This window comes from Cariama cristata, unplaced genomic scaffold (assembly GCF_000690535.1).
Source record: "Cariama cristata isolate BGI_N322 unplaced genomic scaffold, ASM69053v1 scaffold2186, whole genome shotgun sequence".
In the NCBI taxonomy this organism is placed as follows: Eukaryota; Metazoa; Chordata; class Aves; order Cariamiformes; family Cariamidae; genus Cariama; species Cariama cristata.
The window spans coordinates 27,508-41,389 of record NW_009623645.1 but is presented as its reverse complement, the minus strand read 5'-3'; the positions used below and the strand labels follow the sequence as shown (position 1 = coordinate 41,389).

The window sequence follows — 13,882 nt, the reverse complement described above, 5'->3', positions numbered from 1 at the left end:
CATGTCCTTGGATCAGTCAAGTGCAGCTTGGCCAGAATAGCTGTCCCCATGTGAGGAGCAAAGACGTCTTCGGAGGACGGGGCTGCTCCTATGGGAGATTTGCTGATCTCATTCTAACCAACTTTATACCCAGGATTTTGCCTTTTTATTGGACTTACATAAAGGCCTCTAGGATGCTTTGCTCCACAGGTTTATTTGGTAAGGAATCTTCTCTCTGCTCAGAATAATTTTACAAAACCCAATTTCAAGATGCAGTCTAAATTTCCATCCCATCTTTAACCACAATGTGAGGCCTGTAGAGCCACAGGACGTCTCATAGTTACTTAAGAAGACCCAAGACGTTTTCTAGGTTCGCGTATGAAATAATCCATGTTTGGCCTGTGTATAGAGGTCCCTTCTTGCTGATACAATGACTATTTGGAGATAAAGCAAAAGTGTGTGTTGTACACTTCAGTCCTAAAGGCAAGTATGGATGCTGGGACAGCTCCTCTGATTCGATCAGCTCCTGCTGTCATTAGGGGTTACTCATCACTTCTCAACTACAGACAAATATAGAGGGTGTTACCGGCATTGGCCACGGGTGAGTAACAGCTGGAAGAGCTGGTGGTGCTGGTGTGACTGGTGCTAGGACACACCATCACTTGCTTGAGTGCTTGAAAGAGAAAACTTCTCTCTGTCTCTTTCAGGGGTTCTCCTTGTAAGGGGGTAAGATCCAGAGATCCAGAGGACCCAGAAAAGTGTTCATCACACCCCTCTGGTTTATTCGCCAGGGCTTTGCAGTTTGGGTGGCCCCGTATCCTGCAAATCATTTGGCAATGATGGGATTCAGACTGTCCAGTTGCCACCAGGATGAGACCTTAAAACGTCAGTTGGGCAGGAGCAGCATCGAGCAGAGGACATTTAAAAGGATGCACTGGTGGTTGCAAAGGGTGGTTGAAATGGATCAGATATCTGCCCCCAATGTTGCCTTGGGGGCTTAACTATAAGGGGAAAGGCAGTGTTGCGGTTAAGACCCCAGAACATGGGATGGGGGATTCAGGTCTCAGCTTTGCTACAGACTTCCTGCGACCTGCAGCAGATCAGTTGAGTCTAGATGCACGGGGGATTTGGGCCACAGGGTCATGCCTATTCTTGCTCTCTGGCCCTGTGACGCTCAAGATCCAGCATCAACAGAGGGGTTAAAGGAGCTTTTGCTCCACCTCTCTGGGGATTATGGATCCTATTTACTTGTAAAGTGCTTGGCAGTTCTTGGAAGCAAGGCACACCATGGGATTTGTAGGTAATGTCAACGGGATGATATAAAACACAGCATGGAAAAATCTGTAACCCAGCTCATTCCCTCATCTGAGGGACACACTGTGACTCCAGCAAGTGAGCACGTAGTGATGCCGAGTCTCTCAAGTCAAGATTTTGGGTTGCTGATGAGTAAAATTGAGGTGCTTAGCCTTGCTGGGAAATCCCACCGTGCAGCAGCTTAAAGGATCTCCTTTTCAGAAGGTAGAAGCTAAGCACTTTGTAAACAATTCTGAAAATCCTGACCTTAGGGTATACCCTCGGTGGAAGAATCCTATAGCGGTGTTTACGTGCTCTTGGCAATGCAGCATTGTTATCCCAGTTCAAAGTACTCCGTGATGTGTACTCCACTCCCAGGGGACATGGTTTAGTGGTGGAGTTGGCAGTGCTAAGGTTAACCGTTGGACTTGATGATCTTAAAGGTCTTTTCCAACCTAAACGAATCTCTGTGGAGGTGAATTCCTCCAGCACGAGCACCTACCCTTGGCCATGAATCGTTTTGTTTGCAATAAGCAACTGAGTTACTTGCTGACGATGGTGAAGATAAACACACTGCTTGCTTGCATTTGTTCCCCTTCAATTTTAGGTGATCAGAACAGATCAGTAACCCCGAAAACTGTCTTCCCCAAGAATTAGGTGTGTATTTTTTTCTGTGCATTTTTTTTCCCTGTGCGTATGTTTTTTTTCTGTGCATGCCTGAATTTCTGTGCATACATGATTTTCTGTGCATGCATGATTTTCTGTGCATACGTGATTTTCTGTGCATGCATGATCATCTGTGCATGCATTTTCTGCAAGCATTTCATAAATCCAAGTGATTTCAAATCATTTCCATAGCATTTTCTGTATGCAATTTTCAGCGCATCTTGAGTTGCTCATTGAAAACATGTTTGGGCTGCTTTTTGTTGGCCTCATATGATCTAAGAAAACATGAATCTGTTTATCTCACAGGCATTATTTTGTACCCTGACATCCAAAATACTGGTTCATGACTACCTGATTTTACAGTGGTTTCCCCTCCTGATAAGTGCATGCTGCATTTTGAAGGTCTCAAGCTGTCCGAAGGACGTGAGACCCCCATGCCCCAGAGACACGGTGGGTTAGCAGGTTGCTAGCACAGAGTTAATGGCTTAGCATCTCTGAGTGGGCTGGGAATGGGACATGGGCAGGAGTAAGAGTAGGTACAAGCTTGAAAAATGGATCAACCATACCCAGTATTTCCTTAAATCCAATATATACCCTCCTGCTTCATGTGCACATTGGACATTGGAGATTATTTCTCTGCTGGTGGGTTGTTATAACCTGAGCAAGACGGTCTGCCAAAATCCTACATTTCATAAATCCAAGTGATTTCAAATCATTTCCATAGCATTTTCTGTATGCAATTTTCAGCGCATCTTGAGTTGCTCATTGAAAACATGTTTGGGCTGCTTTTTGTTGGCCTCATATGATCTAAGAAAACATGAATCTGTTTATCTCACAGGCATTATTTTGTACCCTGACATCCAAAATACTGGTTCATGACTACCTGATTTTACAGTGGTTTCCCCTCCTGATAAGTGCATGCTGCATTTTGAAGGTCTCAAGCTGTCTGAAGGACGTGAGACCCCCATGCCCCAGAGACACGGTGGGTTAGCAGGTTGCTAGCACAGAGTTAATGGCTTAGCATCTCTGAGTGGGCTGGGAATGGGACATGGGCAGGAGTAAGAGTAGGTACAAGCTTGAAAAATGGATCAACCATACCCAGTATTTCCTTAAATCCAATATATACCCTCCTGCTTCATGTGCACATTGGACATTGGAGGTTATTTCTCTGCTGGTGGGTTGTTATAACCTGAGCAAGGCGGTCTGCCAAAATCCTGTATCGAATGGTTCCTCCCAGAAAGGCTGTGTCAGGAGGTGAGCCCAGGTGATGGGAGATGCAGAAAAGCAACTCATTTGATTCAAATCGGACAGAACTAAAAGATTACCGAAAAAAAAAAAAAAAAAGTGTCCATATTCCTGGGCAGATCTGTGGTTTTTAAAAGCTTTAAATGGTTTTGAAAGCAAAGTGATGGGGTTTAGATGCATTTGCAATTTTATTTCCTTTCTTGAAAGGGAATACATACCTCTGTGGCGTGAGGGAGGGATGTTTAACGTAACACATTTTGGGACTTTATTGAATTAAAAGCAGCAAGTCTTTCCCTGAGCAGAAAACCACACATTTTTCTAGTTGTTTGCCGCAACAGCAAGCAACCTTTGAACCCCATTCCCAGGGCAGTAAAACAATTCTGTGGGACTAGAGCTACAGAAGGGCAAAAAAAAGCGTTTTGCTTGGCTTTCTTCCTCTTGGGGAATTAGTCTGTATTTTGTGTTCATCAGTCTTCAGAGGTTTTCTTCTGAGCCTCATGATCTGAACCCGCTAAGTAAGGCAAATCCAGATTAGAGCCTCTCGCAACAGAAATACTGGAGAGATCATGAGGGAAGCAGTTGGAGGAAGAGAGAGGCAGGAGGGGAATACTGAATCACCACACTTTCATTTTTTACTGTGTTTTCCTATTTGGGGTTTCCATAGAAGTCCCAGAAAGGCTGAAATTTGAAATTTCTGCAAGAGAGGCAATGAATTTATCTCTTCTCCTTGGACTTTTTTCTCAAATCAAAGCCAATTGCAGAAGTAGGGAGGAGATATGCTGTAAGAAAACATACTGTGTTGTTTTAGCTTTAAATAGTCATTATTTTGAGGTGGCACCTTGGATGTTCTCCAGCCCGAGCATTTGTGCCTCCAACTGAACCCGTTTCGAGCTGCAGAGTCCAAACCCAAACGTGGTTTGGTTTGACTGACCGATCTGGGCATTCCTCTTTTCTTAAGGTTTCTCCTGCCTTGTGTTGCATTGGAGGAGTTTTAATCCTCCAGACAGCTCAGTGTGAGGCTGAAATAGCACAAAACCTTCTCATCTTATGGCTTGGAGACAACTCTGGCATCTTGAGAAGATGAGACCTCTCATCGCACTGAGCCCCCTGAATAGCCCCCGCTGCAAGGACACCTATGAATTATTATTCTTAATGTTGTATTTAACACAAGCCCAGGCACTGATCTCTCCTGGGTTATATAGGTCCCTGAGGGATCGAGGACATGTTCCAGTCTGTGAGATAAAACTGACCTTGAAGGAAGCCAATTATATATAGCCAACACCCTCCTCTGACCCCTCTTCTCCAACACTGCCGTCTTCCTTTGCCTTCGGGTCTTGCATGCCCCTGCCCAACCCATCAGCCCTCAGACAGCTCCAGTGTCCTCCTCCCCATTCCTCCCTGGGATTTTTTCCTGACCACTTGTTTTCTGGCTTTTTTCTCTTTCAGGACGGCGTGACCGGTCAGGAAGTTGATGGACCATCCCAACTCCCAAGTAGGTGTGTCTCTGGCATCTGAGGCATTGTCACACCAGGTCCCTAAAGGGGAAGACAGAGGCCTCCATGGACAATTGGGGAGCACATCTCCTAACGTGGCTTCTCCATCACGTTTGGCCAGAGTCATGTTGCTCCTACAGACCCAATCCCTTGTCTGTACCAGCACTTGCCATCCTTGTTCATGCCATGGACGGGACCTTGCATCCTTCTCCCTCTTCATTTCCTACAGCCCCACAATATCACTGCATCCAACCACCAGCCAACATCTCGCCAAATCCTCTCCTTCGTGCCTGCTGATTTCCACCCCAACAGCAACACCTTTGCTCCTTATCCCATTGCATCATCAAGATCTCAACTCCTTGTCCTCACCCCTGGAAACCTCCCCCACCCCCACAGCACCCCGTGCTGTGTCCCTGATGACATCCCCATCGCTGCCCTCCAGCACTGATCCCCATCAGGATGTTTGCAGAAAGTCACGGCGACGTTCCTGGGATCTGCAGGTGGCATGGCCGATAGCAGGGAAGGCAGAGGAAAGGATAGGAAAAAAACCAACAGGAGTCAGGGTAAAGCTTGGCTGGTGATGAACACCAAAAGAAAAGGATGGAGAGAATTACGTTTATTTTCCTCGTGAATAAATCTTCCTCCTGCTTAGGTACCTCTGTCCTTAATTAAGGACCAAAGAAAAAGTCTATTAATAGAAAGCAAGCAAGAAATCATAGCAGGTGACCTGCTTTATTTGAGTGGATTAAGTGTGGGATTACAGGAGTGTTTAGAAATGTCGATAAGGACTCCGTCAAATTCTTCCCTGTTGCTGCTTGTTTTCTGGGAATAGGAGGGGTGTGCAGTGGGTCATTCAGATTAAGAATCCAGTGGAGTAATTTGGTCAGGGCAGGAGGAAAGGGAAAAGAAAACAAAAGACAATGATGGCCCTGGTATTGTCAGCTGAGAAACAGTTCTGTGTGTTTTCCTTGTTAAATGCAATTCTCGCAGCTGCCGTAACAAAAATCCTGGGTGCAATGAAGTGCACGTGCTCTGCAGGATTTTGGGGGCTCTTTGCAGGTGAGGGAATGGGATGTGAGGAAGAGAAAAGGAAATGAAGGGAGAGAGAGAAGGCGGTGATGGTATAAGGGCTCTATAGGGGCAATGTAAAGCCGATCTGAGCAGATGGCTTCCTGCCACCTAAAACTTCCACGTTGCGAAATCCCATTAAGCGCAGAGTTTAATGAAGTTCTGGATATCAAGAAGCAGCAGCTATTTAAAGCCTTGATCACCTGCCAAACGTGGCTTTATGAGCTATATTTCCTGTCCCAAATCACTTCTCCCTTCTCCCATCTCCTGGCCGTGCCCTCTCCTTAGGAAATGGCCTCGTTCATAAAATGAAATGCACAACGACGGTGCTGCCATAGCTGGGGAGTAGTCCAAGCTGTTCCCATGCAGGGGTGTCTGGGGTTAAATTCATAAAGTTATAAGCAGGATTCCTGGAGCCCAAGTAGGGCAAACCCCCTGGATGAGCCCTTGTCCTTTATAAATGTTTTGTTTCTTTTGCCCCAGTAGAGTAGTACGGCATCGTTTTGCTGTTGAGGGTGCTCGGCACCGTGCTGGGAGCATGAGCTTTCCGATAAACTGTGTTTTGGGTGGCAAGAAAAGAGCCCAGAGCAATTAAAGACACGAAGAGCACCAAGAATACAATGATCATTTGTTGATCTAGACAAATTATATTTTAAAAAACATATGCATTCAGCAGAAATTATGGCTCATCATCCCATTTCAGAAAGAAAATAATGCAAAGGAAACCTTCAATAATTCATATCTGCATGGAAGTATCTTGAAAAACTGTCCTCCAAGCCAGACTGGAAGTGTGGGTTTTCTGCTGGGGAGTTTCCATAGTGCTGACCACAGACGGAATTTTTTTCTTCTTTATATTTTTTAAGTGTCCTACAGGGAAAAAAATGAAAAATCTGACCCTACACCCATGCAAATACTGGGAAAATCAAGTCCTTCTCCCTACATTGTACGGACCATATGTTAACTGTGACTGAGCTGAGGTCGTGAAATAGTTCCAGAGATAGGGGAAGACTTGTAGCTTGATCTCCATGGTTTCACTTTGCTTTGGGAGCTCTATATAAATTCCAGGTGCCTGTCTTCTGGGATGTTGTATTTAGCTTTGTGCTCCTCAAAGAGCTTGCACAATTCATTTAGGTATTTCTGATGGACTTTATCAACCTCTTCCTCGGAGGGTCTGTGCTTCCTCTGCACTGGAATTGGCTTCCCAACTGGAAAACAAGCACAGATATTAGAAGGACCCAGTGTTGGGTCCCTGTGAACACTTTGCACATCGTAGCATGGAGCTGGGGTCCACCTCTCCAAGGATGCAGTGGATGGATTGATATGACCGGTCATGTCCTGGAGTCGCATAACCAAGGACGTAGGGAGATGGAGGTTCAGATCCTACCTCTGCTCTTGGTCTCCAGGGTCACATCTCTCCTTGCCTCAGTTTCCCCATCTGCAACATTGGTTAATGCCAAAGACCTTCTGTGTAGCTCTTTGAAGTAAGAAGTACCGCATCCCAATGCAGTCCCTACAGCTGCTCCTAATGTCTCAGATGTGCTGCAGATAAAGACAACATCACCCTAATATTTGGGTTGGGCTTTCCAAGCTGTTCCCCCATTGCCCTGGGAATCTGCATTGCAAATGGGGAAACTGAGGCACATGGGAGCTCGAGGCTATCTAAATACACTAGCAATTGGGAGTGCTTACACTTTACTCAGATTAAAGCTTCTGTGAAGCATTTGATTTTTATTAGGAACCAAAGGTATCCACTTATCTTTAGGAAAATCATGCTTCTTTCGAGGGCAAATCTAATTAATTTGATTCTGGTCACTAGAAGAAGCTTCTTCCCATCTCCCAGAGCCACCAGCGGCAGGACCAGGTGCCTGCAGTGGACAGGGAAGTCCATGAGATACCTGTCTTGCTCTGGTCTCTTACTTAAATTGTGTTTGTCAGATGACAGAGGGTTTCATCACCGTGTAACGCTGCTCCTCATCAGATTAATGAAGAGCCTTCGTGATACTGCAGAGCCCATAAAACCATTGAGACAATCCAAACAGGTTGTAAAACAATTAGAAGTAATTGCTGGCTGTCAAACCTAATCAGTAGGGCAGTCTCCGACCTTTCCAAACAGCCTCTTTAATTAGACTAATTCACAAAGCATCAGCCATGCTGGTGGGCCAAGCATGGAGTTGTTGAAACCAGGCAAAACTTCTTCAAAACCCAAGACTTTCTTGAAATTTGGTCTTCCATGGGCATGGCCTCTGATTGAAATGGCTTTCCTTGTTCACGTGCAAATAGGTTGGGATTTGCCGTTGTGTCTGCATGGGACACTGAGCAAAGTAGGTGTTGTCCTACTTGTATTTGTAAAATTGACTTGGAAGAGGTTTAACCCAATGCTACTGCAGTGGTTCGTATCACCAGGTTGTGCTGGAGTTGGGGCTGGCTACATCCCACAGGGGTGATGGGGTGGCCGTGTTTACTCTGGGGCTTTCCCAGCACAGCCCAGATGACCTGGGCTTTGTCATAAGACCAAGCCAGAGTCCCAAATCAGCATGACATGTGAGCAGCTGGGGATGTTCCTTTACCAGCACGTTTCTAGCCCACCACAGCGCATGCTCTCCAGCATGATGCTCCAGCCCGGCAGGAGGATGACGCAACCCAGGGACTGCCCCCAGTCCCCGCTTTGTCCAGGCTGAGTGTGGCTGGCATCGTGCCGGCGTGCCAAGGAAGGACTTACCCACGGTGTAGATGGGCCGCCGGTAAGGCATCAGCCCAAAGCTGTACTGGAAGATGCCTCGTGCATGGAAGAGGGGAAGGGAGATGCCCATGATCTGCTGGAGCCGGTGCTGGAGTTGCCGCAGCCAGGAGCCCTTGGGATTTCTCACCTGCTCAAAGAGGTCGTTTTCCCCAAAGGAAAAGATGGGGACCAGTGGGGTGCTGCGGGAAGTCAAACCCAATGTAGGGGCATGAAGATTAGCAAAGTTCATCCCAAAACTCCTTCCCCACCTCTCCAAAACCAGCAGGAACACCCCATTAACCAGCCACAGAGCAGTGCATCCCTCCTCAAGCACCCCTTGACCCCATCCCCTGCATCACCCGTGCTCGATGGCCAGGCGGACAAATCCCTTCCTATTTTTCAGCAGCAAAGTGCAGGATCCCGGTCGGGCATCCAGAGCCTCCTGTGCCCCACCGACGATGATGACGAGCACATTCCCACCCTCTGGCTTCTGCAGCACGTAGGACGCGCTCTCCTTATCAGAGGAGACAAGGCCTGGAGGGCAAAAAGGAAGAAAAAATGAGCATCTGCTCGGTACCTTTTTTCCCCATTATCCAGCTCCGGAGGGATGCTAGACAGTATATTTTCAGAGTTTTCCTATATTTTGGCAATCTTGGACCAGCTTCCCTGAAAGATGTTGGATTCCTGCACAGCTCTACTATGTGAATATAGAATTATCTCTTTGCTGTCTGGCCCAGAAATGAGAAACAGGAAAAAAATCAGGAAAAAAGTAAACTAAGAACTAGTTGCACTTAAGCCCCAAGGAAAATCTGTTTTGGTTTGTTGTCAGATGAAACCATGTCTAATCCCGAATCATTCTACAGTCAGTGAAACATTTGCTTTAGGTCAAAACACACACGGATTTCAGTGGATGCTGCTAATTTAAAGTGGAATTTAATGCAGAATTTGGTCCCTTGGTGTTATTTACTTGTAAAAGTTAGAAATTTTCAATTCATAAGTGACAAAACAACGTTGTTTTGATTTTTTTTTTAAAAAAATCCTTGGTTGAGAGGCTGAAATAATTTAAATTAAAACCTCTTTGTCAAATGGATTCAATCGACCTGAAAATGATCCATGCACCGAACTCCCACGTTACAGTGATTAAACCTTCTTTCGCCTGGGTCATAACTCTCTCATATCTCACTGTTATGATTTCTCGCTCACCGTGTAAATATTTTTCCAGCAGCAGGAGCCAGAGTTTATGTGGAAAACAGGGTGATGAATGCCCTGGGGTATCTCAGATGGAGCTGGATGCCTACGTTTAGCCTATTGAACCCTGCCCATGCCATGAGCCCATTCGGCTGGGGAAGTGGCCGTTCCACAAGCCCACCAGTGAGAAATGGAGATCATCTCCTGCCAGCCTTCAAAAATCTCTCCAGCCTCCCTTTCCTCTCTGTCCATTTATTTTTTATTTATTCCTTCTCATTTATTCTTCCTCTCCTGCCACGTGGTTTTGCAACAGTGTGAGCTGCTATTTGTCTCCTCTCTCCCTGGATGCTCCTTCCCTGAAAGCAGCAGCAGCTTCGGAAAAAGAAATTTTTCTTCTTCTTTCAGTAGCAACCACAATTTCAAGCCTGAATTTTATTTGCATGGGAAGAAAGAAATACAGCAGTACCCTGCCATGCTGACCTCAGCATTTCTACTCACAATCTGCTCTGCATTTTGCTATTACGCAGCACCTGGCACAGTGATGCCCTGAGCTCGGAGGCGATCTATGACATTGAACAACAGAGATAACAGCTAGGAAGGCAATTTTTAACTTCAGACAGTTTTTGGGTTCCACCTCCAGCAGCTGTGTCCATGCATGGGATCAGATCGGCCACAGATGGGGACAAAGAGACCCTTGACTACTCTTCCCAAGCCTCCCTGGTGTTTTTACTCTTTGCTCCCCCAAAAAGCATCTGACTCAGCCATCCATCCCACCACTTTCCCGTGCTGTCGCCCTGCTTACCTCCACTCATCAGGTAGTCCCTGAAGAATGGGATGCGAAACCACAGGGAGAGCATCATCAGGTGTGGGGTGATGCCCGGGTAGCGTGGAAAAGTCAGATGCCTCTGTGCAGAAATTGAGAAAGGCTCCTGCTGCCAGGACCCCATGGGGATGAAATCCCATCAGGTAGTTCTGCCTAGGGTCCAGCTCCGCCGTCTTCACCAGCTGGACATGGGGATGGAGCCCAAAAGAGGCCATAAGTTAGTGCTGTCACCCTGGGGGATGGAGCATTGAGGAACAGACAAGGGATTTCTGGAGGGGAGTCCCTAGCACCCGCCATGCTTTCTGTTGGAAAAGGTCAACTGGAACAACTCAATCATTTTTCACAGAGATGTATTTCATTGCCTGTATTTCCATCTCCTCCTACCTGTTGGCCCAAATTGATATTTCCAATGGCACAGTTCCTCATGTTGCCTTCAGCTGGTCTAGATGCTGTTGGGAACCTACTTTGTTTAAAACGTACTTCAAAACATTTTCTAATATGGGGAAAAAAAAAGCTAAAAACTGCGAAAAGGGTCATCTTTTGCCCCCCTTCCCCCTTCACCCCACAACGAGAACATCAAAGGGAGTGCAAAATCACTTTGGTAATGATCCATATAAAGCTGCTGCCTGGTGCAGGGACATGTCCCTGCTCAACAGCATGGTGTGGACCCAAGCTTTGTCCTGTCCTGAAGTACGTGTCAGGTGATTCAGGGATGCTTTTGTACATGCTAGGGTGAGATCCAGCTCCCAGACATCTAACTGAGAACAAGCTGATGTTTTTCTTTCCATTGGAGAAAGCATGCAAGAACCCAGCTGGTTGTACCTGTGTTGGGTGCCCAGACAATCCACGAGTTCATCAAAGAGCAGTGGATATCTGCCCGAGGTTGCTGCAAATTTACCAGGAGAAGGGAATGGGGAATGCCCATGCCTAGCCTTTAGAGACGGACAGCATGGATTGCAGATACAGTGGAGCACATGGCCAGCCCTTGAGGGTTGGCCAAGCATCTAGCTGAAATACTTGGCCAATCTGAAGGTGGGTTTGGAGCATGGGAGATGCTACATGGGAGAACAGGCACCACAGCAGAAGAGGGGATGGTTAAAGGGAGGTAAGGGACAAACAGGATTTGGACTCTGTGGGTTACACTTGCTATGGACTGCCCAGAGGAGAGGGGCTGGTGTGACAAACCCACCTTCCAGCTATCCCACCAAGAAGACCCTGCCATGCCAACATCAGCCAGCATGTGCATAACCCAGGCACAAGCAGTCAAAACTGAACGTTGATGCCTTTGCACCCTGTCTGTGGGTGCCAAGGATGCTCACAGCACCAGGAAAGGATGAACCTTCCCAAGGTTAGCCATCACGAATTTCCAGACAGCTCAAAGGCACCTGTGCTCAAGAAGAACCAAAGCCCTGTGCGTTTTAGTGCATTGTCCCTCCGAGCACCCCTGGCCGCTCCGCACTCGGGGAGCAGCTAATGGTCCATGTGTTTTCCTAGAAGCAGCCAGAACTGCAGGTTAAACACGAGGGTGTATTTTACTTTCTTACTTGGTGGCTAATTTTCCGTCTGTCCTAAGGCACTGTTGACTGTACACATGTGCCCATTCAAGCGCCTGCTCCTAATGAGGGGAACGGACAAACAAGGCTCCCACCGCTGCCCGGGTGCAGAGGTGCCTAGGCAGGAAGAGGCGCAGATGGCTCAATTACTAAGTGCCCCAGGGCCCCTGCCACCATTTGCTCATTTTTGAGTAATCTCAGCTTGCCTCGATGTTTCCTACATTCATCTTCAGTTTCCAAACAGCCCTTCATCTCTGCGTGATTTATAAGCAGGGAGGTGAGATGCTCAGGTATGTTGGAAACCACTGAATTTTCAGCTGTGTGTGCATGGGGTGGCAAGAAGCAGGGGTGACAGCAGGCTCAACGCCTGGTTGCACCCCAAGATCACACGACTCTCCTTGCTAATGAAGAGCTGAATCCAGGGAATCCACTGAGCTGTGCGAATTGCTTCAATGGGGGAGTTCACCTGTGCTAAGACACCACACATCCTTAAAAACCCTCCCTAGGAGACATCCAGCTGCTGCCTTGATGTTCACCCTGATGAAAGGGGAGGGAGTACAGGAGAGTAAAGAAGGAAGAATAGGGCTTGTAGTGATAGGACAAGGGGTAATGGTTTTAAACTAAAAGAGTGGAGATTCAGACTAGATAGAAGGAAGACATGTTTTACAATGAGGGTGGTGAGGCAGTGGCAGAGGTTGCCCAGAGAAGCTGTGGCTGCCCCATCCCTGGAAGTGTTCAAGGCCAGGTTGGATGGGGCTGTGAGCAACCTGGTCTGGTGGAAGGTGTCCCTGCCCAGGGCAGGGGGTTGGAACTGGGTGAGCTTTAAGGTCCCTTCCAACCATACCGTTCTATGATTCTATGATAACAGGTGAGGGAAGAGAAGAGGGAGGTTATGTCCCCTTACAAAGGACTGGACACCCACCGACCAGCATATACTCTACTTGAGGTGGATCGTATTTTCTCTTGATGTTTTTCATTGAGATCACCTTGTGATTTATTTTATTTATTGAAATGTGCACCTATTTTCAGATACTGCATTCTTCACCTTGCTTCGCATTACCATATTATTTGCTGGGCTTTGAGGTTTGTTTTTTTTAGGCTAATTCTGGTCACAGACAAAGCTAAATGCAACCCCTGGTGTTTTACAATGCCCCTGGATGACACACCTGTCTCTGATATATGATTCCTCATCTCCCTAGTGACCTCAATGCCACTAAAGTCTGGAGTCCTACTGACCACTGTTGGTTATGGATTGGACCTTTTAAACCACATGTGCCATTTGGAGCTTGATCATGATGTGTATATCTGACTATGTATCCTATGTATCCAGCTGACAGGAACCTCATGAAGTTCAACAAGGAGAAAGTCCTGTGCCTGGGGAGGATCAACCCCAAGCACCAATATGTGCTGGGAGCCACCCAGCTGGAAAGCAGTTGGCAGAAAAGGACCTGGGGGGTCCTGGTGGACACCAACTTGAACATGAGCCAGCAATGGGACCTTGCAGCAAAGAAGGCAAATGGTACCCTCAGCTGTGTTAGATGTATTGCCAGCAGTTGGAGGGAAGTGCTCTACTCAGCACTGGTGAGGTTACACCTGGAGTGCTGGGTCCAGTTCTGGGCTCCTCAGTACAAGAGAGACATGGACAGGCTGGAGAGAGTCCAACAAAGGGCCATGAAGATGATGAAAGGGGAAGTTCAGTTATGGGGAAGTTCAGGCTAGAAATGAGGAGGCATTTCTTCACAAAAAGGGTTGTTAGGCATTGGAATGGGTTGCCCAGGGAGGTGGTGGAGTCGCCATCCCTGGAGATGTTTAAGAAAAGACTGGAGGTGGCACTTAGTGACATGGTCCGGTTGAC

General features: G+C 47.1%; 1 protein-coding gene across 1 annotated transcript in view; it reads right to left on the bottom strand.

The window, feature by feature from the left end:
* Positions 1–6,794: 6,794 nt before the first annotated feature.
* Positions 6,795–13,882, bottom strand: part of MOGAT2 (monoacylglycerol O-acyltransferase 2) — a 23,803-nt gene continuing 16,715 nt past the window's right edge. The window contains 5 exon segments of the mRNA XM_009702811.1: positions 6,795–6,949; positions 8,464–8,663; positions 8,823–8,997; positions 10,454–10,536; positions 10,538–10,656. Of these exon segments, the coding sequence (XP_009701113.1) occupies positions 6,795–6,949; positions 8,464–8,663; positions 8,823–8,997; positions 10,454–10,536; positions 10,538–10,656 (732 nt within the window).